Source organism: Thunnus maccoyii, chromosome 14 (genome assembly GCF_910596095.1).
Source record: "Thunnus maccoyii chromosome 14, fThuMac1.1, whole genome shotgun sequence".
Taxonomy (NCBI): Eukaryota; Metazoa; Chordata; class Actinopteri; order Scombriformes; family Scombridae; genus Thunnus; species Thunnus maccoyii.
In genome coordinates this window covers 28,672,614-28,700,200 of record NC_056546.1, presented here as the reverse complement: position 1 = coordinate 28,700,200, position 27,587 = coordinate 28,672,614, and the positions used below count along the sequence as shown (strand labels likewise).

General features: G+C 39.4%; 2 protein-coding genes and 1 long non-coding RNA gene across 8 annotated transcripts in view; 2 read left to right on the top strand and 1 right to left on the bottom strand.

The window, feature by feature from the left end:
* ttc27 (tetratricopeptide repeat domain 27) overlaps nt 1–15,666 on the top strand; it is a 103,717-nt gene extending 88,051 nt beyond the window's left edge. For both annotated transcript variants that reach the window (XM_042432846.1, XM_042432845.1), the window contains exons 17-20: nt 8,052–8,249; nt 8,440–8,551; nt 13,248–13,348; nt 15,294–15,666. In XM_042432846.1, the coding sequence (XP_042288780.1) occupies nt 8,052–8,249; nt 8,440–8,551; nt 13,248–13,348; nt 15,294–15,419 (537 nt within the window). In that variant the 3' untranslated portion in view covers nt 15,420–15,666. The remainder of the gene's footprint in view (nt 1–8,051; nt 8,250–8,439; nt 8,552–13,247; nt 13,349–15,293) is intronic.
* Nucleotides 15,667–19,971: 4,305 nt separating this feature from the next.
* Nucleotides 19,972–27,587, top strand: part of ltbp1 (latent transforming growth factor beta binding protein 1) — a 156,255-nt gene continuing 148,639 nt past the window's right edge. For 4 of the 5 annotated variants that reach the window (XM_042433004.1, XM_042433002.1, XM_042433001.1 and 1 more), the window contains exon 1: nt 26,777–27,445. In XM_042433004.1, coding sequence (XP_042288938.1) covers nt 27,090–27,445 — 356 coding nt within the window. In that variant the 5' untranslated portion in view covers nt 26,777–27,089. Of the gene's footprint in view, nt 20,006–26,776; nt 27,446–27,587 lie in introns of those variants that run through there. The other variant, XM_042433005.1, reaches the window with a different exon arrangement.
* Nucleotides 24,989–27,207, bottom strand: LOC121911483. The gene is made up of 2 exons (XR_006099867.1): nt 27,118–27,207; nt 24,989–26,783 (listed from the first exon to the last, which is right to left on the bottom strand). It is a non-coding gene; the product is annotated as an uncharacterized LOC121911483 (long non-coding RNA).

The following is a 27,587-nucleotide window of genomic DNA, read 5'->3' as shown; positions in this document are numbered from 1 at the left end:
GTTCCGACGACAGGGAAGTGATGTATACCTGCTCTCATGTATGCAGTAAATGGATCCTTCGCGGCCCAACATATAACAAAATGCATTTCACACCAACCAATAAGGATATGGCTGAGATTTTGAGCCAGGCTGAGCTGTCATAATTTTTGCTGTAGGACTGTTAATATGTCACTTTATTAAGTTTGAATATTTTTTCAGCGCGACTGAGATGATTGGCCAGTCAGTGTCATCATCATCTTTATCATCGTCTGCAATTTATTGATCAATAGAAAATTTATTTCAAAATAGAAATAACGTATTGTATTCAGAACACAAGGTATTGGCTGGGTCCAGATTGACTTGCTGTACAGTCTGCCTTTGAGAAGCCCTGATGTATAGGGTCCAATAGTAATGAAACTATTGTTTTTGTTTTTTACAGGGAAGTTAAATAAAGGTTAAATCGCTTGTTAAAAATCTGCTAGAACACACTCCATAATATCTTATGTCCCCCTCACAAATTCAAAAAGTACATTCATACCCAGACACACACAGCTTTAATTTTACTGGCTTCAGTTAAGTTACCTCCGCATACTGGTCTGAGTTTTGAATTTTTAATTAGTGTTTTCTTGTAACCGCTAATACTGCTGCTAACACAAAAAAGCCAGCCAGTAACCAGCTAGCGCTAGTCAGTCACAGTAGCTCTCCTAGCTAGCTATGTGGCTAACTATCAGTTAACCTGTGCCTTAAAGCATGACAGTTGGCAAGCTAGCTAGCTTGCTCGCTAACCGGACTATAAATTAACACAGTTCATTCAGTTGAACTGAACTTCATTTATTTTGCTCAAAAATTCAGCAGTTTAAATGAACAAAACTTAAAAGTACATTTCATTTTTTAAAAGTAAAAGTGTGCATAAACAGGGCTTTGTGTTTTAGTAATGATAGTATTCCCCATGAGCCTCAGTACTCAAATTGAGTAAATTATGGTACATGGCACATAATACACCCAGCAGGTGCAATCTTCTCAAAAGAAAGACTAACTGTTTATTTTTCCCTGTATTGCTAATAAATCTTTTTCATTGTGGTCACATATGCAGAATCATTTACAACAACTGAAGGAAAAGCCTCTCTTAATCACATCTCAGTAATTGCACACCCACCATCGCATTCTAACTAGAAAATTAACCATCGGCTTTGAATAAACAAACCCAAACAGCCAGCAGTACCATTTTCATTATAAATTCTCTGCTTCAGACATGTAATAATTTTAGTCTTGTAGTTCTGAGCAATTAATTTGAAAGAAGACATCTTTGGGCCCAGTGGGAATTAAATCATTCTGCCTCAAAAAGACATACTGCGTTTTCAGGCCAAATATCCAAACTACCTCAAATTCAACACTTTTTATGGTAATTGCAAATGCTTTTAAATGATGTTTTCTTCCTTTTGCTGCATCTTTTTTGCTGTCTGTGTCTGCCTTGTTGTAGACAATTTTTCTTCCAGCATGGTCATTTATGCTGTTCGTGTACGTTGCGATCAGTCTCATCAATTAGGCAGCAACATGTAAAAGCACACAAGTTGAAAAGGTCAGCAGCAGCCCCATGCTTCTCAAGTAGGCTTTGCTCTGTTTTCCTCCTCTTCTTTTTTTTTACCTCTTACGGCACTAATGCATTTACAATGTAATATCACTCACATCCTGATACACATAAATTATAGACGGCTTCCAATTACATCAAATACTTGTTAGGTTTGACACTGTTCAGTCCAAATTTGCATGGAGTACTCTAACATTAAGTTCCTCTCTGAATTATTATATTACTTACATCTTTGGGCCATTATGAGAGGGTGGGTGGGACAGTCTCCCTCCACTAAGTTTGCATATCTTGGTGAAGTGAGACAAGGGCAAGTCATGCATCCCACCTGGCCCAGCACCAAACTGTGCCATAAGGAAGACTGACTTCTGTGCCTGAGTAACTCAGACAAACTGTTAACAAGAACAAAAGTGTAGCAGCCATTACACCCACAGTGCAGAAGTCTTGGATAGCCAGATAGAAAAAAACAAAACAAAAACGTATTTTTTACTTGACCATGGAAGTTCGTTCTTGACCTTGGGAAACATATATGCAACAAAAAATCTCAACTTAAAGGGTCACTTAATAGCTTTTTCTGAACTTTCAAGTGAATCTCATGGTCTTGATCAGCGAGCTGGCTGACACTAGAGTAAAACCTGTTACAGTATATGACCACTCGTTAACACCGAGTGAAGACACCTGACACTTAAGTGTTCTGAGAATGGTCCAGAGGAAAGACCACTAGGTCATTAAAATCCCCCTCAGAGCCTGAATGTACTCAACAAATGTTATGCTAAGCTTCATATTAGATTATAACAATTCAATGACAATTATCTGAATTGACATTTTGTTTTGATTTGGACACTAGAGGGAAAGTGTGTCTGAAGTGGAAGGTCAAAACAATCTGTCCATTTCCTGTGTACAAGAGACTTAGTGGTAAAGCTAGATGCAAGAATAGGTCATTAAACAAAGTGTTGTTCAAGGGACAATGTTGCAACAATTTCCTACTTTGAGAACACACACACAGCGAGGTGAAGACCAGTGGGAGCTTCAGTGCAAGTTCTTCAAAACACATCACATCTTATTCTTAATGTCCAACCAAAAATAGAAAATCTGTCCAAACTGTAATCACACCTGTTCCAGGTGGAAATTATAAATTTGGGGCTAACACACTATGTAACCACACAACTAGATATCTTGGAAAAACAAATCAGACCAGCAATTTTATACAACACATTCATTTATTAACACGTCCTTGTGGAAAAGGATATATTGGAAAAACATCAAGAGAACTCAAACAAAGAATAGCACAGCATAAAAGTATCATAACATGCAAAAAAAAAGATCTATCCATTTGTAGCACATTTCATGGAAATTAATCAGCCTTTTCCCTTAAATATATGAGAATTAAGGAGGTATGTTTGTCAAAGAGAGGGGGAGGTTTGGAAAAATTGCTCATTAAGAAGGCATTTTATATTTCTAAATTGGGCAAATTAAGTCTGAGTGTTAAATGAGGAATTAGACTTGGAGCCATTTTTATAGTCAACTGGATTCATTTTGTTTTCAAGTAAAAGGAATGCTATAGAACAGTTGGACATTTTGTTTTGATGGTTTGAAATTAATTAGGGTTATTCATAAATGTTAAGAAATGGAAGTGATTTGAATACACTGATCAGTCTGAACGTTGTGGTTGAAATAATACAGAATTTGTTTGCTTATATGGAATTTAACAATTTTACTCATTTACAGGTTAAGATGAAAGAGTGTCTTTGCTAAAGAATAGTGTGAAAAGATGATTGTAATGTTATGTTCTGTATTTATGGTCATCGATATTCCTCTTGCAATATTTGCATCAACTAAGAGTAATGATATTTTGTATGTACCATGGCATTTTTGAAGAAGATGATGATTATGATGTTTTGGATGTATGGTATTTACAATGATTTCAGTCACATGATGCATCAGACACCACTGTGATGAAGGTGAGATGGCCGAAAACATTTGGTGGATAAAACATGGTGGACTGGAGAGGACATGTTCGACTTAATTTTCAAGGGGAAATGTTGACCAGATGATGGTGCTAAATGAAAGTCAAGGGGTCATTTAAATCAGGAATATTTATCATTCAAAATTCAACTTCAGGGTATCAACACTATTCCTAGCAAATTACAGTACATGGCAATATGCCCAATGGTTGTTGGGATATTTTGCTTTTGACCAATGTATACATCTCCAGGCAAACTTATGAGGAGCACAAGGTCCTTGTGTTTACTCCATTCTGGTACGAAGCAAAATCCTTCTTTTCCAGACACTCATTTTTCCACATCTTTTCATTTGTGCACTCGTTAATTGCACAAGAAGTGGAAGGAGGTCATTCTGTCAGTTTCTACAGCCTTTGTAGAGCCAGTATAGAGTACTCACCTCTCGTCCATGTTGCCATCCAAACCTGAAACTGAAAGCGATAAGATAACATCCCGTACACTGTATCAATAGTCCCAGTAATTTTAATTTAATAGAATATATCACAGAGCTGTTTGTCAGGCCAGACTTTGCTGGACATAATTTCACATTCCTAAGCTACCCTAGCCAGCACTGGATATTGACAGTTAAAAGATAGACATGTTTATTCCTTTACACCAGCCTGTCCAGTGTTTGATAGTTTACACCAAAGCAAAGAAAACGAGATGTATTTTTACATAAAATGTTCATTTTAACATCGCTGTTTTGTATGTGTGTGCAGCTTTAATTAAGCGTACCACCATCCTCTTTTCCTTCCACCCCTCAGTGAAACAAACCTGTCAAAACATCACGTCTTTTTTACTTCAAATGACTATTCCATTTTTACTCCTCTATTTTTACCAACATCCATCTGTTTTTGCATGAACAGTGGTGACAGTCAGTGTTATGTCTCCTTTAACTGCATAATCAGATCACAGTCACATTTTTAGAAGCACTAAATTATTAGGCTACATTTCTGCCTTATTCTGTTTCATATTTTTCTTCCCCGTGGTTGTTTTTAGCACAGACAGAGCGTGAGAGGTGGAGAGATAGTGTCAGGGACCACCATGAATTCCTCTCTTATGGAATGTGTAGAGGGCTGGTGACAGAAGTGCTTTGACTGGCTGATAGATTTCAAAGGAGCTGAGGGTCACATGGCTGAGCTTTGTGCCTTATGGGGTTTATTGGGATACACAAGAACCTTACAGTCTCTCTCTCTCTCTCTCTCTCTCACACACACACACACACACACACACACACACACACACACACACACACACACACATTCATGCACATATAGGCATCATACACTGAACTGAATCCCTTGAGAGAAAAAAGTGAGTTTTTCTTCTTTCCCATTGTTGCGATCTAAAGCAAACTTCAAAATGAGCTTCATAGAAAACGTCTGGCCTGTCATTTCTGTTATTCTCCTTTTTTCTCAACAGAGAGGTTATTACTTTTCCACTTAATTTCACACACTGGATACAGCACTCATCCATTCAGTTTCCACCTTAATATGTCACTTTTCACCACAGTGAGTGACAGCATAGGAGGATACATCAAACAAAGTCCTATTAATGGATTTTAATGTCATTTTCATCTCAGGAAATGTCACATGAAATGGACTGACATCAGAGACACTCAGGCAGATTTTACCCACATGATGAGATCAACCCTTGTGTTGGTCTTTGGCCTCCTCTGCTTAGGGAACATATGCCCTGATATGTCATCGAGGATCCAGTTTCCGGCAGCCCTGTGTGTTGAGCTGTGAACAGATGTGGAGCATGTCTGCCATTATGTTTGAGAGTTAGTCTGCTCCGTAGCCTTCCAGTTGATTTATCTTAATTGTCACAGCAGTGAAAGGCCTCCCAGTCTCACACCGAAGAAGCCTGACAGATAGTTCATTAGTTACTGGTGGGAGGTGGAGAACTTAAAGATAACAGAGCTCAACTCAGGAGGCCGATAATGTTCTTAGAGCAAAAAGTAAAATATGATCTACTCTTAACATATACCATATATACATTTTATTCTAATGTTACCATAAACCCAAATCTTAAAGCCGCATTATATAGGATTTAAAAATTTCTAGTAGTATCAAAAAAGACATTGTGGCAGACAGGAGTGCACACATCGAGTCCAGCTTACCCTTCGCAGGCAGTTCAACTTAGTCTGTAAAAACAGCTGTAGCATTTATTCTGAACTGATGATGTCATTGAGGTTATCTCAGCTTGAGCTCATAAACTTGGGGTGTGGAGTTTAAAAGATGTGGGTTTTAACAGGAAGGGAGGGTCTAATGAAAGATGTTGCATTATAGGAAGAGCCAGTGTTTTGGAGCTTAAGCCCATTTACACCTTGCAAATGCATGCAGAACGTATTGTGATGGGAATGCCATCGGATCCATATCCTCAGGATTGGATCTCAGCCAGGTGTAAATGTAATCTGTCCCGGGGATCACATTTTAATAAGAATGTCCACCCAACAAAGTTGAAAGCTCACTTAACTCTGCCTCTTCCTGCTAACTTTAGCAAGCCTGGCAAAAGCTACAAGTAGAAGTGGTTGTTGTAAGTCTTCCCTCAAAAAAATGAATGACGCCCATCCACAGCATTGTTTATAAAGACCTGGGATGCACCGTGTTTGCTGACAAATCCACCAGCCCCGCCTAGCTAATTTGCATCTATATCTAATCACAGAGTAGGTAGAATCAAGATAACAAAAGCACTTATTAATACCAGCTGTAAATGCAAAGGCTCATGGATCAGATGTCATTATCCAGATAATGTATCCAGAAGCAGATCACATGTTAATACCAGGTGGAAATGAGGCATAGAAGTCTCAAATCAGACTCAAATGTAGGGCAGACTCAAATCAGAAATTTAGTTTATGTTTCAATAAAGAAAAAAGGCAGATGCAGTATAAAGTACATTTTTAACCTTAACTTGCTGGAAACCAGGCTCTATTTTACAAGAAAGCCGTGATCATACATTAACACATTCACAGCTGGAAATCTACCACCAGTAGAACCACAGTTTGATCTGATGGCCACTGAGTGGCTCCACTACAGCAGCTGGAGGTTAAGGGCCTTGTTCAAGGGCACCTCTGTGATGGTAATGAGGGGCAAGCGCTGCTCTTTGCTCATCTAGATTTATCCTGCCAACCCAGGGATCACATAGATGATCTTATGTTCACATAAACATAAATCAAAGAAGAGAAGGGAAAATAAAGAAGAATCAATGTGTATGAATTGTTGTATATGAATTATAGAGACTACAAATTCATTGTTTAGTAAACTTGATACAATACAGTACAGATATTCACCACAGCATAAAACAGCCAAACTCTTATGTATATTCTGGAGGCTTGTTTTATAAGAATTAAATTAAATTAAGTAAAACATATTCCTGGAAGGCAATTATATATTCACACTTACAGTAATCTGAGGCTGAAAATACTCCCCAACAAATGCTCTATCTCTATGCACCTTTTTTACAAATAAAACTATATATTTGTGAGCCATTTTTCAATTGATGGGTTTGGGGCTGAGTGCCATTCAGAGGGGAGGGAAGAGACAGTATTAAGATGGACTGACACATTGAGGATTTGGGGTTTGCATGGGATTATTTGACAATAAGAAAAATATTAAATAATGCCAGACTAATCCTTTAAAAGCTTACCACTGCCAATCACAGTGAAGCAGTTCCTCTACAAGACCTGCAGTGTTCTTGTCACCAAGGTTAGCGCTGACTGCTGTTGTGCTATAAAAAATGGGTCTACACAACTAGATATGCAACATTTGCAGCATCTTTTGTCTTCAGATCAGTTTTAAATATTTAATGAATGCTGAAAGAAGCAGCAGCAGCCACAGTGAACTGTAAACAGGCGTTTACTACGGTTTATATGAACCAGTCACCAATTAATACCCAGCCAGACCCAGTCAGGATTAACAGTCAACCAAAAGATCTGCCTAAATTTAAAAAAAAAAAAAAAAAAGTATCACATTAGGCACAAAAACTGTTGCTAAAATGAAAGCAGGTCTCATCATTAATAGCTGATTCAGAACACCAGCTTTGACATCAGTGAGCCGGGTGTAACCACAAGTATTACATGCTAAATAGTTTGAACTCATGACAGCGAGTGCAAGTTCAGTGTTGACTTATTCTGTCAACATCAGTGTAGCATTAGTAGATAATTGTGGTACATTGGCATAATTACTATAAACCAGTGAGACCATGGTGGTGATAATTTGCCATCTCATGCCAATGTAATTATGGCGCAAGTGTTTGTAAAATTAAAACCACATTACCAATAAACCCAGTTACTTTCCATCCTGCCTCTCCGTCATTGGTGGGTTTGGCAATGCTGAACCATTCTGCTTTTTAATAAACAGTAATACAAGGATTGCATGTTGCAAAGAATATAAACCCATGACATCACCCATACAGTTGAGACATCATGACTTTTCACTTCAACATAAATCTGCCATTGAAGTATCATTTATTTTTCCTTCTGGCAGATTCTACAGATCCTAGTCAAGGCAGTTGTGGAAAACCTGACAGACAGCCATGGTGAGCAGGCAGGATCTCTCAAGCCCAAACTGAAGGAGCTCCTGGGTCGGGTCACTTCCCGCCACAGCAGTGACGCCGAGATTTGGCGGCAGTACGCGCTGTTGTATGGTGACGGTCACAGCTCCAACCCAGAAGATAACGAAAAGGTCGGTGCCACAACCAGCACTTCTGCAACATGTTCTTCACATTCTCCCCATCACTCTCACATATTCCACATAGCTACCCACTCCAAGCCATGACACTGCGCTCTGACATCCAGAACACATAATGTATCTCATGTGGCTTGAAAGACTTCTGTCATTTGAAAGAATGTTTCTGTTTCTGTGTGGCTTTCAGGCACTGCAGTTCCTGTCTAAGGCCCATCGCTGTGAGGTTCAGGCTGGCGGCTGGGAGAAGGAACCTGCTCTCTTCAAGGAGGCGATCAAAAGAGCCATCAGTATGGGCAATGGTGAGAGCACTGCCCAACATTACACAAAACCACCATCCACACATAAACACTGCTGTACTTTACACAAACCACAACACATATTTAAATAAATGTATTTGAATAGAAAATCAAGATCAAAAATCACAATTATATAAAATTATATCTACGTAAAGTTAAACACACAAAGTTAAACAAACTGGAATAGTTTTCAATTAACAGGTGTGCCGTGTCAAAGTTAATTGGTGGAATTTCTTGCCTCCTCAATGTGTTTGAGACCATCAGTTGTGTTGTGCCATGATAGTGTTGGTACACAGCAAATATCCCTATTCCACTACTTTAGTTATCCATATTGTGGCAAAAACCTCTCAACTAAGTAAAGAGAAACGACGGACCATCACTACTTTAACACATAAATCCATCCATCCATCCATCCATCCATTCGCTAAGGACCAGACCAATCACTGACACAAGACCCATTCATAATGTATTCACCTGTATTTGATTCAGTAAAGTTATATTAGAGAAATCACACAATAAATTTAACCTAGTGCACTCTGGAATACAAATCCCCAAACCCTCTTCCATATAGTTCAATCATTTTTGTCCATAAAGGTTTTATCACTTAGAAGTCCCACAAAACATGAAGGAGAATGCTTTCTATTCTCTTACACCTCCAACACCTACATCAGTTAGCTCCATTCTTTCTCATTTTACAGGTGTGTAGTGAACTCTATGAAGGGCCTTACATAACACACTGTTCCCCTTGCCTCTCTAATATAAGCCTGTCTTTCTTTATGTCTTCCTCCAAGTCCCCAAGAACCCTTCAGTCAAAGTGGGACCTGGAACAAGTGTACTTCCACATTTCAGAGAACCATTATTCCCATATTGCAAAGACACAAGTGATCAGCTAGTGGATTGGTCCATCCACCAGTACAGTGCTTTGTTCCATCTCTCCTAATTGTTTTGGTGACCCTTGACCTCTCCTCATGCACCACTATCAAGACAGATTTCCTCTTCAACCAACACTTTGGTCCATGACCAGACAGCTCTCTGAGTTTATATGATAGATTAAACTTTAAACCATATCAGAAGAAGCAGGAATCATTGTGAGGGATTACCACTCCATCAGGCTGTAGGTGGCGTCACCCCTGGGTGCCTCTGCATTGGCAGCTGCTCCTCCAGCATCCATGATAGATGATTGTCCAAACCTTCCTATGAAATAAAGGGCACTTATCTCCTCTACCCCTGGTTATGTAACCTCTAACCAAACAGATTCAAACAATCAGTCCAGGCTTCTCAAAGGGACAAAGGAGGTTAAAGGATGGATGGAGGGGGAGAGTGGGAGAGATGTATCTCTGATTCCAGTCTAGTTGTTAATCTCCACAGTCCCTAGATGTTTTCATTACAGCAAGACACACACAGCACTGAATTAAACATTAGAGAAGTGGCTGACAGCTAGCATGAAAAGAATAGCAATGTGGCCGGGTGCTAATATGTTTGCTCTGTGTGTCAGATGACCTGCTACCTCCACCTTTTTCCTCTCATACTGTGCATAGACCATACATAGGACCAAAATATGTAGATACTGCACTGATACTTCAATCAATCTTCAGTGAATGCAAGAGGAAAATGCAGTGAAAATGTATTCTTCATGCCACCTTGTCCATTTGAACTACTGTTTAAGAATTGATTAAAAATATGCCTTATTGTTCATAGGAATTAAAATATCTCTGTGTGCTATTAATATTTATAGTGAAATTATACAATAAATCTACAATTAAATAGATCTAAGTATCGATTTAAAGGTATCTTAATTACACTAAATCGTGTGAATTACACTCAAATTAGAAGCTGAGTTAGTGCTACTCTGCCAAGCTAAGCGAGTTACCTTATAACATGATTAGTTTAGCTTTTATTCCAAATGGTGACTCACTTTTAGGTACTGCGAAATTTATTCAAAGATTTCAGTCCACCAAAATGGATATTTTTCATTTACAGATAAAATTAAGCAAATTTAGCTAAGATTAGCTGTAGCAATTTTCCCAGCTAGCATCTTTTGTAGTCACTGAAAATTCTGTGTTTTTACAGAAATAATACATTTCTGTGCAGTAATATTTTTTAATGTGGTAAAACCTGTTTCAAAATGTCAGATTCTGATTGTACCCAAATATTCAGTTAAAGCATTTTGGTTTTGTAGGGCAGCATACTGTAGGAGCCATCTTTCTGGTTAGCAGGGCAAAGTAATGCAAGTACTCGCTGGCATTTTATTCTGGTTTATTACACCGAATCCTGGAACAACTACCCCATAAGAGCACTGTGACAAAAGACAAAGCTACCTCATATATTTCAGTAAACCTTGTTCAACTACTGCTGTGATGTAGTAAACCGTTATCCAGCTGCACACTGCACTGGCCAATCAAATATGTGCAAGCTTACATTCCCAGTAGACTATTTTGTACATGAATGGCGTAATTCTACTGTTTACATTACAGTAGCCAGGACAGAGGATGAAGTGATTGCCTCGAAAGAGCAGTATAAATTATAGAATATTCTTGAATGCTAACAATGTGGTGTAACAGTAGCACATGTAAAGAAGAGTCATTGAGTCAGTGAACTGCCTCAGTAATGTCAGTTACACAGCACAGTGTACCTTTAAGTTTATAACATCAGCTAACATTAGCCACCATAAGCTACTGGTCGTACCAGACCAAGTACATCTGGTCCATCAAAACCACTGAGTGTATTGCATTGAACATCAGTGAATTTTTTGGTTACGAATACAACATTTTATATGTAGGGAACAAATGTTTTATTTCAAAAGTTAGCCTCACTTTAATGGAGCTTTAATCAGAAATGTTTCAACTAAAACTGTCCATTGTGAGTCCAACCCAATAACCCAATAGGAGTACAGTGTCAAATTGCTGGAGTACTCTTTTAATAGCTTTTGGTCAACAGTGGAGCAGGCTTTGGACAAACACAACACTTAGTAGAGCCAATAATTGTTGTTCTGGGTCTGCACATGAGAGTTGTTGACAAAAAGAAAAATGTATGATATGTTATCCTTTAAAGGCTAGAATGTTGGGTATGGAGATGTTCAATGATTATCATGATGTAGGGTTTTAGTGCAGTTTTTCCTGTGGCTGAAATGCTGTTTGAGGGGTTTTCCCCCTCTGGCAAGAATAAAAGCCTTTGTCTTTCTTTTGTGTCAGGAAAGTTGATCATTTTAACTTTTAGACAAAAGAATATATCAGTATATACAGAATATATTAGTATTACGTCAATACACCACAGTGGAGCCCCGGTGCACAGTGATGAGTGTTTCAGTATAACCTCCGCCCTTCACTACACATTCCACTCAGCTCCACTGACCCCACCATGGGAGTGGGTGCTGCAGCCACACAGATGACAAGACTCCAAAGAAAAGAAAGCAAAGGACAGATAAAGCAGAGCAGGAGGGAAGTGCCTTCATAAATCACAGCAGATTGACCTTTACAGTCAGAGCTAAGGCAGGGACAGGCTGCACTGCCAGGAAGGAGACAGAGACAGAACGAGGAGACAGGAAACAGCTAGTTTTCCATCCAAGTGTGAAAGAGGAAGATTTAGCTGACCTGTTAAACAGTCAGATGGAGGAGGGTGACACTGTCAATATTCTGACCTCAGAGCAGCTGCTGTCATATAGAAATCACTAGAATAATGGATAATGAAAGTAGTGGTAGTTGCAGCTGTACTGATACATGCTGTTTATTTAGATATAGTATATTAGGGGTGTAAAACCTGGTACACTCTGTACCTTGTTTGCAACGCAGTCTGAATTTAAAAGAATATAAAAGTCAAATGGAGTTAAAATGCAAAGCTGCAACTCAACCTTTATTTTAATGAGTTAAGGTTTTTTTTTAAGTTTTCTTAGAAACATTATAAAGTCAGTCCATGTTTCTTGTTGTCTTCTTCCTCCATAACATCAGCTGTAGCAAGGCCATCACCTACTCAGTGCTTTGAAACAAACACCTGAGGCTGTCAGGGCATCAGCTGAGTGCTACACATAGATGTCTGTCATCAGCCACATCTCAGAAGATTTTATTTTTAGATGGAAATTTCAAATATTAAAATCACTCAATTTAGATTTTTTATGAAAGAGTTTAAATGGTATAATTTTTTGTTTGTATTTGTGCAGTCTATGTGTTACTTTCAGCCCCATAATTCTCAGGGTGGAGGACGGGAAACAAAAACCACAGTGGAAAAATACTTCATAAAGGTCAAATTTCTGCATTCAAAATGTTTCTTTTATGTTAAAATGCAGAAGTTTTATGAACAACATATACTAAAATATTAGATATAAAAGCATCCATAATGCAGAACCCATGCAGTCCCTCTCACAGTCTTATATTATAAGAGATAACTGTTAGTGATGCATTTAAGTATAAGCATCATTTAGGTTTGTATCTGGTCTATGTGGAGCTAATTTTAACTACTTTTAAACTCCTTTTGGGTAGTTTAATCTTTGACAATGCATCATATTTTATGAACTGATATTGATCTAATATAATATTCTAATATTGTGAACAAGATAAATACATATCTTTCAGGACTTTGGGGGTATAAACATGTAAAAGAAATAAGATATATAGATTACAAATCCTGGAAAAGCAACAAACAAACACAAAAGCAACTGATCCAACAAGATGACTGTTGAATGACTGGATGTCTGTCTGTCCCTCAGTGACCATCAGCTGCAGTAAGACGAAGAGTAATCCAACAGAAGCTCTTCAGATGCTCTCCTCCACCCGCCTCAGCCTCAGGAGTCTGGCCACCAAAGCTAAGGTACAATCCACCAATAACAGTCCACTGCTCGCCCTGAAGACCACTCCCCCTCTCCATGACATCACTGCTTTCCATTACTCATGGCTGATGGTAGAACACGCGCCATCAAGACATCGTTGAGTTTAATTGCTGTTTTCTTACATCTTGAGTCTGAATAGGACTACTTCACTGTCTTTAAGGAAATATTGATGACGTTTTCTGACAAAAAATATTATTAATATAAATCTACATAAAACAGACAGATTGATTTCATAGTTAAAATCAACTTTGAAGTTTTCAGAGACTGTCAAACTAAATAATTCACCCTGTTATATGACCACTGTTCTTTGCAACCAGTACCACCACACTGAGAGTGACACATGGTCATATAATTCCAATAATTCACTTTGTCCAGCTCAGTATTTGGTATTTATAAATTTGGTATTTGTATCCTTCATAATTTAAAAATGTGTGTGTGTGTCATGCCTGACAAACACATGGTCAGTTTTGAAGTGTGCAGACCTTCTGGTTCATTAACAAGAAATGTAAATATGTGTAATATGACAGTATGCTCTTGGCCAAATATTTACTAGAAAATAAAACAGATTGCTGGTGGCAGCTGGCTATAGATGTCAGCTGCCTCTTTGCTTAGTAATATTTCAGGGGTGGGAATTGAAGTATCATGTGCAAGCTCCACAGCGCCACCATAAAACCTCCCTGGCTCTTTATCTTCCTGCAGTAAGGTACAAGCAGGTAAAGTGTATCAGCAGCAGGAGCTCATTTACTCCGTCCAGCTGGTGATGTCAACATGCAGGTGGACACAAAATCTTTGCCAGATCACTACATCACTCAAGTTGTCTGTCTGAACAAGTTCCAAATCCTCCAGTCCATGGAGACAAATGGTCGACATGAAGATTTACCAGCTGAAGGCACCCAGGTCACTCAGGGAATCCTGCCGTTTCATTCGTCAGGAATTCTTTTAAGGGTTTAAACTCTAGATAAAAGCCCAACCGGTATGTCAGATATATTGGTATTAACGTAAATGTTGGCTGAAATTGCAGTACAGAAATCCAAAATAAATGTTTGAGGTCCTTTAGAAAGTGTTGCCAGAGAGCACTGACGATTCTGTTTTACACATTTCTAAACGTCCCAGGCAGTACGTATCTTTGTTCACAGTAGGCCTTTTTCAGTGATGTTTCCAGATGTCACAGTAGGAAAGGCACAGATGTAAATAATTAAATTAATGATGACTGAACTCCATGTAGCTGCTTCAGTTTCAGAGTCCTGGTATTTAGCATGCTGGCTCACTGTCACACTGTCATGACTTACTGGGACACTTGAATAGAACAGAGCTTTCATTAATGTTAGTAAAAGCTGCTTTGTCTACTATATTAAGACAAAATTACTCTTGTCTTTAATGACCAGATTTATCAAAAATGTAAATGTTATTTACTTATATATATATTTTTAAAAAATGGTTTATATATCATTATCAGATTTTTTTAAAACTCAAATATGAACATGAGCCTCAAAGATCCACTCAGTTGGTTTCCACTCAAGATGCAAGAAAAATCAGTCAGATCTAACAAACTGTAGCACCAACTTTTACAGTGAATTTCATATTAGATTATTCATTCCTTTTTTCATTGTTTACTAATAAACAATTAGTTCTAAATGCTCTTATTAAGGTAAAACTCAAATTGACAGTACAGCAGACAGTATTTAACTCACTGGTACATAACATAATACTCTGGCCATTTTTTAACATAGTAATATTACCAACAAAACTAAAGAATAACTGATACCACTTTACATTATGTCCCCCTATTTAGCATTTATTAGCAGAATGTAAACATTTAATAAATGCTTTATAACAAACTGTAATATAGTTCTACAGAGCTAATGAGTAAAATAATAATAAGCACTACATCATAGTTTCATCTTTTCCTGCGTTACTGTCTTCCAGCAAATGCACACCGACGTGGCCACAGGTCAGATCCACACTGAGCTGCAGGATGGAGTCACTGCGCTGGAGCAACTCATCACAGAGCTGCAGGAACTGAGTGGGAAGCTGCGTGACCAATCACAGTGACCATCCTCACAGACACGCCCCCCCTTTCTTCATCTCTGAAGGCTCCTCAGCAGTGGAGACTAACAAGAGACAGACAGACTCTACATCTGCAGTCTGCAGCCTTGTGTAATGTTGAACCCCTTTAAACCAAGAGTACAACTGAAGAGGACTCACCTTATAATCACGAGGTTTTTATACGTATCAGTCCACATTGGAGTCTTAACGGTGACTGTAAGGCATCAAGAAATAAAATATTTTAAATTTTAAATGCTTGACTCGTAATCATTAAGAGGAAATGTGAACAGGTCAAAATATTCTTGATTCATTAAAGGAGGAGCTTATCACAGAGTTAGTGTCAGTTTTCATGTGTTGGTTAACAGTACAGAACTTTTGCTGCCTTTCTTCAAAGTTGATCCTTTTGTTCTGTGTTGTCTAAGAACTGAAACATCCAGCTATGATGCCACTGCAGGTCCGCCTGCTACCTCTGAGTTAATATATAACTCTTTAGAGCTGCAACGATTAGTCAATTAATCTGTTAGGCAACAACTATTTTGATAATTAATCCTTTTGAGTATTTTTTTTTAAGAAAAGCATCAAATTCTCTGATTCCAGCTTCTCAAATGTGAATATTTTCTTGTTTCTTTAAAGATTCCCTCCCTACATGTATTAAGACATAGAAAAGTACTCTGCTTGGAACAGTAAAGTGTCTGATATGGTTTTTACACACAAAAAAAGAAGAATTATCCTTAAAAGGGCATCTACTCCCTCTCCCTAGTTAAAGAATCTATCAATATGCAAATATCTTTAATTTCAGAAGTTTAACTGCTGGTCAAGATGTCTCCTACTTTTTAGTGTTTGTGAAGTGAAGGCTTCAAGTTTCATTACATCACACTTGTGTAAGTTGAATATTGGACCAGGATTGTCTTTCAAACTAGTTGTGATGTCACAAATCATGCTCATAGGCCCCGCCCCTAAAGATCAGATTTTCAATAAGCACAGAGAAACTTTCCTCCTTGAGCAGATGAATGTGAAAACAAACTCTGTACATACATCATTCTGCACAGTGAAGCTTAAACATCCAACTGAAGGAACAAGAGGAAAACCATTTTTGCGTAGAGGGGGACTTTAAGTAAACTGAATATCTTAGGGTTGTGGACATTTTATAGACCAAACAACTAATCGAGAAAATAAAAAATTCCTGTAGCCACAGTAGCTAAGGACATTAAAAGAACTAGAAGCAGTTTGTTAACAAGTGAAGTCCCTTACGAACAATGTTAAGTTCCTTTTTAATTAGCTGAGTCGACTGAATTAGAATTAAGATTGTTTTTCGACATAACTGCCAGTGATGGTGGCCTGTAGCAGCCATTTTGTTGATACTAGCTCTTTTCACTTAGCGGGAAATATCGTAGCTGTCAGAAATAAAAAAAATTCCCCAACTTGTAATTACAGCTGGGAGAATGATGTGAACAGTTTTTCCCACTGGGCTGCTTGTAATTCCATTCTGAACAATATGACATAAACGCAGCATTAGCCACAATCCCACAACTACCTCTGCCAGTGAGGACGCCATTTTGACTCTCTGCAGTACTTTAGTACTGAGTCTTGGAACAACTCCACTTTGTGTGCTTTGAGTTTTAAAACAGCTATTAAAAACCAGAGAGCATGCTCTGATGCTCTCAGAGATCATTTCCCGACTCATCCAGAGATGGTGAGTGCGCGCACACACACACACACACACACACACACACACACACACGCTCTAATAGTCAGAGGTTGCTCATCCAGTTAGTGCAGGGAGGATCCCACAATCTTCCCTCCAATTTGTTTTCTCACCCAGCAGGAAAATGACCTTGACATTGCTCAGGATTTTTTTTTTTTTTTTTTTTATCTCCATTGTTCTTTTTTTTTTTTTTTTACTATAATGGAGCTCATGTTTTATTTTGCTGGGCCATTTTATCACAGCACACAGAGCCACTGCCTGTGCTTTGAAGGAAAAGCCTATTGTAACACACTGATAAGGATGGAAAGGACTTGTTAAAGATAGGGATACATGAATGCCATTTATGACACCACTGTTTGTGGTAGATATGGCTGTTATCATGCGAGGGATGGAATGCCACAGCAATGTGAAACATACAGGTACTGAATGCTGAATAGGTATCAAGACATTGCACTGATTACTCTCTTCTCATCGCTGCAGATGTCTGCATACCAAACAATGTGAGCTAACGGGTTAGGGGGCATTAAGTCCACATTTCCAGCCTCACACAGCAGTCATGGAACAAAAATGGCAAGAAATAATGAGCCATGTCAGGCTCTGTATCATTCATTTATCACCACTTGATATCACACTCACAGATACAAGATTACTCACCAGTGGTGGCTAATCTCCTTAATGGGACTGTAAATTTCCCAAATGCTGTTCCTAGATAAACCATATAAGAGTGATTTGCTGCTGTTCTGTCATCACCCAGAGGACAGCTTTAATAGAAGCAAACACAAGTTTGCTTGTTCTACCTCAGACTCACTCTCCCAGAATTCTTGGTATTCTTCAGTGAAGCGCTGATGTCACCACTCACAAAACTCCCATTACGTCATATTTTAGTTAACTTGGGAGAGAGACTATTTTAGTTTGGACAGATTCTCATGTAAGGGTTGATTCATGGCCAGTGTTTTTTATGTTTTTATTGGAGCTGGATCGGAATTAGTTTCCACAGAGAATCATTTCCTGACTGGTCTGAACATTTGAATGCCCTCAGGCTTTGCTAGTTCTGATCATGTAATGGCTTCCAAAAGAATATTTTGTATTTTTTAAAACACTACCATTAGCATTTACTTTTAAAAGTTAATGTTACATTTTTATGATTACAATTAAACAAGAGGTTCTCTCAGCTTCCTCTGTGGTCCTCCGATCAGTTTAAGACTATCATTATCACTATCTATCACTATCTATCTATGAATCAGGATTGTATGTTGTTTGACTGTATGTTTCTGTGTGTGCACAGATTACACCAAACCACATCCTGCCTCAATGAGCCCTCAAAACTAAACAACAAAAGAATGTCCTTTGTCATGACCTTCCAAAATGACCCATTTGTGTGTTCTCGGATCTGGTGCCTCCATTGGCAGGAAACATTGTTTTGTCATGACCTCCAAAATGTAAATGGCCATTACAGAAATCCTTATCACTGCTTTTAGGTTGGGAAAGTGTGGTCATGATTAAATAAAGAACAACTTTGGTAAAAGCTGCATTCATTGATTTTTTGAGCACTTGGGGGCGGCACTAGAGGTTTTCAGTGCATGTACAAACTTAACACTGGATCTTTAAACTGCACTGACAACTAAATCACCATTGTCACTGATCAAATCAATAGATTTTAATGGTGGAGCTCCCCTCACTGCTGACTGACAGCCGGGGACGGCTCAGCTCTGATACACAGCATGTTACTTTCCTGGTTAAAAGCTTATTAAAAGACTGCAAAGCCCACAGAATCAATCATAATGTGATGATAACTGTCACAAATAAGTGCTTGTACAGGTCTAGTTGACCTGGAGTCTGAGCCAGTACAGAATGACATGGTGGTATGAATGGTAATGTGTTCACTGATGTTATCGCTTAGCTTAGAACAAAGTAAGTGACTATGACTATTTTAACTGAACTGAATAAAATAATTCAAATCAGCAAAGTGATTTGTTATTTATGCCTCACGGCAGTGCAATAAGCCGTAAATACGACATCCATACCAGTGGAGGCTGGTCCATAGAGGCAGAGGAGGTTGATCCTCCTCTATTTTTTGAGAGGCAAGAGGGAGATCAAAATATAAAAAAGAATATTTGGTTGAAATAAACCATTACCAAATCTCAGTATTATTTATAAAATATATTTTCTCTCTTCTTTGAAAAAAATCCATTATTCAAATTCTGTTTAAAATGTGTCAACAGTGACACCTGCAGGGCAAGAGGAGAAAGAGCAGTGTGTGTGTGAAGTGGTGGGGGGCAGTGGGGGGAGTGGGGGACAGAGGAGGACGGGCTCCTGCTGTCCTCCTCAGTCCTCATCAATTTAATGTACTTCATTTTTTTCATGGTAATCTATGATTGGCCAAGATACGTAAAATGACGCTCCAAGGGAGGATGTCCTCTCTAACCAATCAACAACCAGAATGTAATATTGACATCGCGTTGGTCCAATGATGGTTTCCAGATTTCATCTTCAATTCTCTCCACTGTAAGGCAGAGTAGCAGCAGTAGATATCGAGCTGTAGATAGCTCCTTGCGTTAGCCAACAGTTAGCTTGTTGTAGCAGCCTGAAGAACTCTATATATCCATGGAAGGACTGTTAAGGACTGTTGTTAAGCTAACGGGAGAATGGATTTGGACTGGGCGGCGCAGCAGTGACAGGACGCCACCGTGGAGGCTTGAGAGAGAAGCAACCGGAGAAACAACCAGGACAGTTAGCTTGTTTGTCATTGTTGCTAATGATATGAGACTGGTTAACCAGCAGCCACAAAGTTCTGTTAACTAACAAACAAGATGACTAACAGCCACAAATGGACGTTATGACATGGATACTTCATCTCCATGATAGAAAGAAGAAGACGTCAGATAACGTGAGTCAGATAGAGCTTCTCTCTCTGTGTGTGTCTGTGGTCGCTAATTTCTTCTCTGATGGTTAAATGTCTCTGAGGCTTTTTTGTGAATTTATCTCCTTAACAAGAATGCAGTAGAGATCATATGATGTGCTGTAGGTAACTTAGTTTGCTTGTTGAAGTTACAGTGAGCTGTCTGGACTCACTCATTCATTTGGAATTGACCCAGTTTTTAATTAAGCGGTTGTTCAGTCACCTGTTGATGTTTTGTGATTAGTGAATGAGTGTGCAGGAAGTCTGGCTGCTTGTTGTGACAGTTTCTTCAGTTCGTTTTGAAGCTGAGTCATATATCCAGTAATAGGCTTAAAGTAATTAGAATAACAAGTGTTAACATGTCAGCTTTGTAGACTATATTTTGTATGTCGTACATATAGATAAGAGTGTGTAAGTCATGTATTTGATACATGCATTAATACTTTCTGATGTGAACCTACACTTTTAGATCTGTGGATGTTTTTAGTGTTCAGTCTTTCTAGTGTTCAGCACTGATCTGTTCCTGTTTCAGATTATAAGCTTTGTGGTACTTTATATATTTCTGTACACTAAGAAAATACATAGGAAACACATGTAAATCATGTGATATGTCGTCTGTTTTTGATGAGAACATAAATCTGTTGTCACAATAGAACAATACTATAAATTTGAATTTCACTTTGTTGGTAAAATGACACATTTGATCCACTCCACAGCTAAAATGAGCACTTCTTGGTTTAGAAACAATATGTATATGCTAAATGTATTTAAATAAGCAGCCTTTTCACCACTCAGGGGTTTTTGTTTTTGAAAGCAAATTGTTTTATTGGCATATAAAATTGCCCCCCACCCCACCGATTTCATCAGGTGGGGGACAATGATATAGTTTGATGCAGTTTGTTGTAAGATTCCATGTTGGTTTTCCTCCTGTCCTCCCCAATCTCTTGAGTCACCAGCCGCCACTGATGAGTTCATCACTTCGAGTGAAACTTTTGACATTACACACAGTAATACACATAATGTGACCTGTTGTTACTATGTAAACACTGATTAGTGCGACTTTAAAAGTATTAAAGACTTAGTATAAGCAGTGAAACTCCATGTATTCAAGATAAAGTTTCTTTAAGGGGCTTCACCTACCAGTTGTAACACACACAGAGGTTTACACACCACCTTAATCTATAATCACTGGCTCCAATCAGTAGGAGTCGGCAGTTCAGTGACTGCCTTGGCTGGGAGTTGGACCCAGTGCAGTTGCAGCCAAATGTGCCTTCAGCCCTTGATGGTAATCCCAACATTCAGTCATCACTTCCCCATCGCTGCCAGCAAGACTCAAGATTCAGGTCATGTTGCTGAATGGTTATGGGTCTCATTCCCATAAAAAAGCATTAACCCCTGATGGAGTCTACACCAGAAAAACTACAGGTGATTTACTGTGTATTCTCTCACTCCTCAGTGCTTTATATCTTTTGGCTAGTCTCTCCAGACTGAACTTCTTTCATTTTATGCCCTTGGAGCAGTCTCTGTGCTAATGACCCAGACCCTGGCTGACTGAATGAACGAACAGCATCTGCCCAGCTTTTAAAACATTGCATCATCTGTAATAATACATCATGGTTGCAGCCCCTCCTCAGAGCCTTGCCATGTCTTTCCCCACAAGTTTGGCAAACAGCTCCCAGCCTCCACCCTTTCTCTCAAGCAAGCTGTTACACCAATGCTGGGCTCTGCTTACCATCACCCTTCATGGGTCCAAATTGGTCAGCGGGGTCCACCGCCCAGATCTGCCTCAGATCGTATGTAACCATCAAACAAACAAAAACACACACTTTCCATTCAGATTCTGTGGGGGGAAGTTTTGGTTAAATGTGTGAAACTTTCTCACGCAACTAAAATGAGCACACATTCTTACATCAATGATCACATCTAGTAGATGTAAGAAACCAGCATGGGTGGTGAAATGAGACTCATATGGAATCCATTAATTGTTTAGCCATGATACACCCACAGTTGTGCCTACTCTGTGGCATGTGGTGATGGAAAGTGGCAAAAGATCCAAGATGTAGAAAGTTTTGGTTGCAGAGGCTCACTGTGGTTGCAAAAGAAGTATGTGGTGGGATTAAAGGTGGCAAGCAGCTGTTAACTGTTAAACAACACAGGGACCAGATCTATGAAGGAAGCGTTTGCACAAAATGTGTGCATGAAATTGTAATGCATTTAATGTTTTTTAAAAGGATTAAAAAAAAAAAGATCCATTCTTCAAAGAGTACTCCACTGATTTAGCACTCCTACAACATTGTCCGACTCATGATGGACAGTTTGAAAAAAAAAAGATCAAAATTGTTGCGGCAGAACCACAGATATTGTTGTTTTTATGTCACGCGTTCTTCTTCCTTGCTAAAACCTGGCGCCTACATTACTTGCAATGCAGCTTGACCACTAACAGTGATTCAGTTGTGTTATGTTTGTAGCGGCTAATGTAGCCTGCAGCTGCTAGCCTCCAGCAGAGATGAGGAGCTACAGGTAGTGAGGTTACCAGACAGGAGGTCTCACTTCTTTCTAACTCCACACCCCCAGTTTTTTTTTTTTTGACTTTTCAAACTTGTAGTCTTCAGCCCCAACCTATGTTGACTCAAGTGACATCACTTGAGGCACTTTTTCAGACTTCATACAGCTCCCTCTGGAGACACAAAAAGCTTTATACGACTTTTTTCACACATGCAGTAGTACTCCCCAACATCTGGAAACACTTTGATGTGTAAAATCAGTGTTCACCTTTCAGACTAGATCACTAAACAATCTCAGCAGAGACTGTTCTTCCTCAGACTACAATATGTTATGTCTGCCTTTATGTTGTGCTGTTGACACTGTGCACTGAGCTTTTTTCCGTTCTTTACCGAAAACAAATTCCACCGACTGGTCACGTGGTTATTAAAGTGAAGCAGAGTGAAGTGAAATGGTGCATCTGGCCCCTGAAATGTATCTCTGAAATGCACATCAGACTAACCAACAGATTGGATTGACAGCAGCTCCTATCCCACCTGACATGTGCTATATGGAAGACACTCTCACAAAACTGCACTGCTGCAGTATCAAGATCTTCATCCAACACATTGATAACATCAACCCATACATCAGGTTCACTAGTAAACAGGGAGAGGATGGTGCACTACTGTTCCTAGACACGTGTTCATGTAAAGGCTGACACGAACATAGAGACCACAGTGTACAGGAAACCCACTCGTACAGTCCAATATCTCAGTTAATACAAGATCAGTGGTGAGGACCCTCCGACACAGAGCACAACTTCTTAGTGAGGAAGAGGATAGAGAAAAGGAGGTGCAGCACGTCCAGGGATTACTGCTGTCTGGTACAAGGAGTGGATGACGAGAATCCGAACCAGACTTAAGATCAGAACTGACACTACTAACTCAACAGCGACTCTGGCTAGGACATCTAGCTAAAGTCTTCAAGTCACAAGGAGTCAGCACTTACCACAAACCATTCAACACCTTAAGATGGGATCAAGACAAGATCCCTCCCCCGAGAAGAACTGGATGACATCACATGCCACAGCTCTGGGAAACACTACATCAGTGAAACACAAAGACTGAACAGCAGACACAGACAACATCAGCTGCCTGTAAACACCAGACCAAAAACCACTCACAGCCTCTAGTGTGTGTGAAGAGGTCAAAGGTCATCGACCAAGAGTCAGTGGACATTCACATCTGACATCAGAGACCATCTGTTAGACAACTGAAGTCTTCTATCCACTGAGGAAGCACATGTGACGCGTTTGAAAGACAAGAAGAATCATCTGATCATTAACGCTCTTGTCTAGTTCTCGTCACATCAGCTCTGTGTTGGCTTTATGAAACAGCTTCATCCCACTTCAGTTTGTTAAGCTCATTCAAGACAAGCTTTAAATACGTCCACAGAGATATGGTAAGCTAACTGGCTGAATAACAGCTTTTCCATTTAAATACTCTTGTGTATAATGGCCCGGGAGAGATGTAAGGCAGTGGTACTTAGGCCTTCCATACCAAAACCTAAAATCTAAAACATTTTCACAGAAATGTGAATCGAATCCAAAGTGAGGAACACAGTGTTAATCCTCTGAGGTGTGCAGGATCCCAGGCACGCCTGAGCGCTGTGTTACTGATATGATCCTGGCAGTCATTGCACTGGTAGAGCACAGGTGCAGCAGTTATATTTGATCCTTGATCTGTGTCGCATACAACTTTGTTCACAACAGAAGCATTTCAGCACAGACACAAGCTGGCAGTGATGTAACTATGATTATCTTCACTGGTTGTTGGTACAAGCCGAATAACAGCCATTGTAAGTACTCTGCTCTTCAGCTGGTTCTTCTGTGTAACATGATGGCAAGTAACTGCAATGTACCTTAAATGTAACTGCAACCTCTTGATGATCATTTATGTCAGATATAATCTTTGAAATGTCTCTGACTAAATGCTGCCTCTGTGTGGCTGTTTTGTTACATTTTACATACTAATAGCGTCATGAAGCACCAGTGGGACATTACAATTAGCTTCCATGCTTGAATGGCTCCGGTGCTGAAGTTTAAACCCCTGTTCTGCAACTGAGCAGACTGGCCTTCCATCCCGACAACAAATAGTCAAGCATTTGTGAGATAAGGGGGATTTCAGTACGGCCAGCAGTTGCCTGAATGCTGCAAAGCTTGACAAACTTTATTTCTTACCTCTGGTGACATCCATGCTCATAGTGTTATTGCAGAGAGGGTGTGCCACTTTTCTTGCTATCATATTCCACAGTGGCAATTACTACATTGTATGTGATCATCGGTGGGATTTTTGGCTGTTGTCCCAACTATGTTCTCTATTTGTACTATGTTTTTGCCTTGATATCTGCTGTTGGGAGCAATGACCTTTTTTCATATTAACTTAAAATTAGAGACTTTATAAGGAGAAAACTTCAATGCTTATGAACTTGAACTTAAAAAAACATCTTTATTACTGTTTTGGAGAAGGATACTACACAGATTACAGCTATAGTGCAATTTACTGTTGCTATTGCTGTTAAGATTTCCGTTCCCACGCAACACATATGATGTTGTTGATTCACCCTCAAAATTTGTCGTAATTTTAGACCAATCAAAAAAGCTCTGCCGACAACATCATAGGCCAATGAAATCATTATCTTGGCATAATAGTTTTGAGACATAAATATGAACAGTGTTTAATAAATAGGATTATATAACTGTTAATATAAGCATCAAAACATAACGGTAACACTTTACTGTAAGCCCCCCTATTTAACATAAGCAGTATAAACATATTTAATAAATGGTTTATGACAACAATTACAATTTCTTACATGAAGACAAACTTTATATGATTAAAACTGTGTTTTACTATATTGTCATTCATGACCTGTTCATACAGAAGCCCACAGGAAGACTTATAGTTGTTGACAAAAGCATTAATAAACAGTTATATCTGTTACAACTACGTTATAGTGTGTTATAAATCATTTATTAACTGTTTATATCCTGCTTGTAAATGCTAAATAGAGGGACTCGTCTCCATATCTCCATAAAAATCTATTAACTGTTATGATAAGTATGGTGTGTGTGTGATCTGGAGGCCAGTCATGGTAATTATTTATGGTCAACAGACTCTTTTCACAGCAGACGCTTTGACCTGTCAGAGCAGGAAAAGCACAGGTGTAAATAATAACATTAACAATGGCTCCATTCCATCAACTGTCCCAGTAAGCCATGTCAGTGAGCATGCACAGCACTGGAGAACTGCTTCACCTAAATAGAATACAGCCATCATTCATGTTATTAATTCCACCTGTGCTTTTCCTGCTCTGACAAGCCAAAATGTCATCTATGAGAAGGGTCTATTCCTGTGAATGTTACTTTATGGGCCCATATTTATGATCTGAGGCCATTATTCAGATATGCTCTTATAATAACTTTTAATTGTCTTCTTATCTTGAGATATTCAATTGTTTTAGCGTGGCTATCACTTAATTGTGTTGGATATAAGTGGTTGTCACATGTAATAGTTATTTATCCTCTTGCATTTTTGCTTTGGGTGCTCCCTTCTCTCAAAACTCAGTGGGAGGCGTGACTCACATTCTCCTGAAATAAAGTTGTCACAAGAAAACAATGTTGGTTAACTTATGTTAAATTATCTTGGACTCCTTAAATGGTGCTCATTAATACATTTTTATGTTGAGATAATGAGATAAGTTGAAGCTGTGAACATATGATAACACTTTGATATCTCAAGATAAGAGGATAATAACATGGTGAGCTGAGAGATAATGAAGCAATTATCAGCAATTATCAGCAAACATTTCCTGGGATGATTACCAACATAGGCTACTTGTGATATTTGTGGAACTAAACCCAGTCTGCTTATATATTTTAGTTTACTCATTTAAACTGGAAGTCAGTATCCGCTTACAGAAACCTCACTGGAGAATGTGTGGGATGTGTGGGTGTTGGGGTGGGTCAGTCAGTGAGCGAGTGCGTGGGTGGGGGCTTTGGTTTGGGTCCCCTGACACCCTTGGGCCCCAAGAAACTCCCAGCAAACGTTCTTGGGGTTAGTGTGTAGACTCCCCCTCCTGACGTCACGTCTGGAGGCAGGCTGCTGGCGCTGACACTGTTCACCTCCAACAGAGAAACTTTCCTGGAGTTCAGGCTCTTCTGACTGGCGACCAAGTCAAGTACTGCTCACAGGAAGCCGCAGCAGCTCGGAGACCCTCCGTGCTAGAAGGAGACAGAGCAGGCAGCATTCACCTCTACACTCGAGGAACATTTTACGTTACATGCCCTATTTAATTTCAAACTTTTCCAAGTGAAGCTAACGTTTTTCTTTGGGTTGGCTTATTCAGTGCATTCCCATACCGGGTTGGAGGTCGATACATACAGGAATATGCTCAGGAATACAAAAGTTTTTCTTAAGAACTGAAAGGATTTTTTCACTGAGCCAAACCTCTTTTTTCCTCAAACTTTTTTTTTTTTTTTTTTTTTTTTTTTTAAATAACTTCGTATTGGCTCGTATTCGGTGTGGATATGGCTTGGATTAGATGGGGCCTCTTACTTTCCTTCGGTTTATTTCTCTCCCCGGTATGTGTGTCAGCGGAGCAGCAGCAGAGCCAGAGCGGCTTCAGGAGGCTGTACGTGCTCCAGCCCGGGCCGGGGCCGGGGCCGGGGCCGGGGCCGGCGGGAGCGGACGGCGGGGTGAGAGTCAGCTCCATCTCGACGCGTCACGGCTCGGCGGGGCAGCCGCACACGTATAACGTGGAGCTCACCGCCAACTTCGGCGGCCAGGTCCGGACCCGCAGGATGGGGAACCAAGCGGCTTCAGCCCCGCAGTTCAGTCAGCAGCAGAGCGGACAGGAGCAGAAGCAGCTGATGAAGCTGTCTGGGTAAGAAACTCTGGACAAGTGTCAGGAGGGAGGAACCTAACTGTTAAGCTAGTGGGAAAATGAGAATGAACCTATTGACTTCATGTCAGCTTTTATCACAAACCAAACAAGCTAAAACGGTTAAACTTTTTAGGAAAGTGTC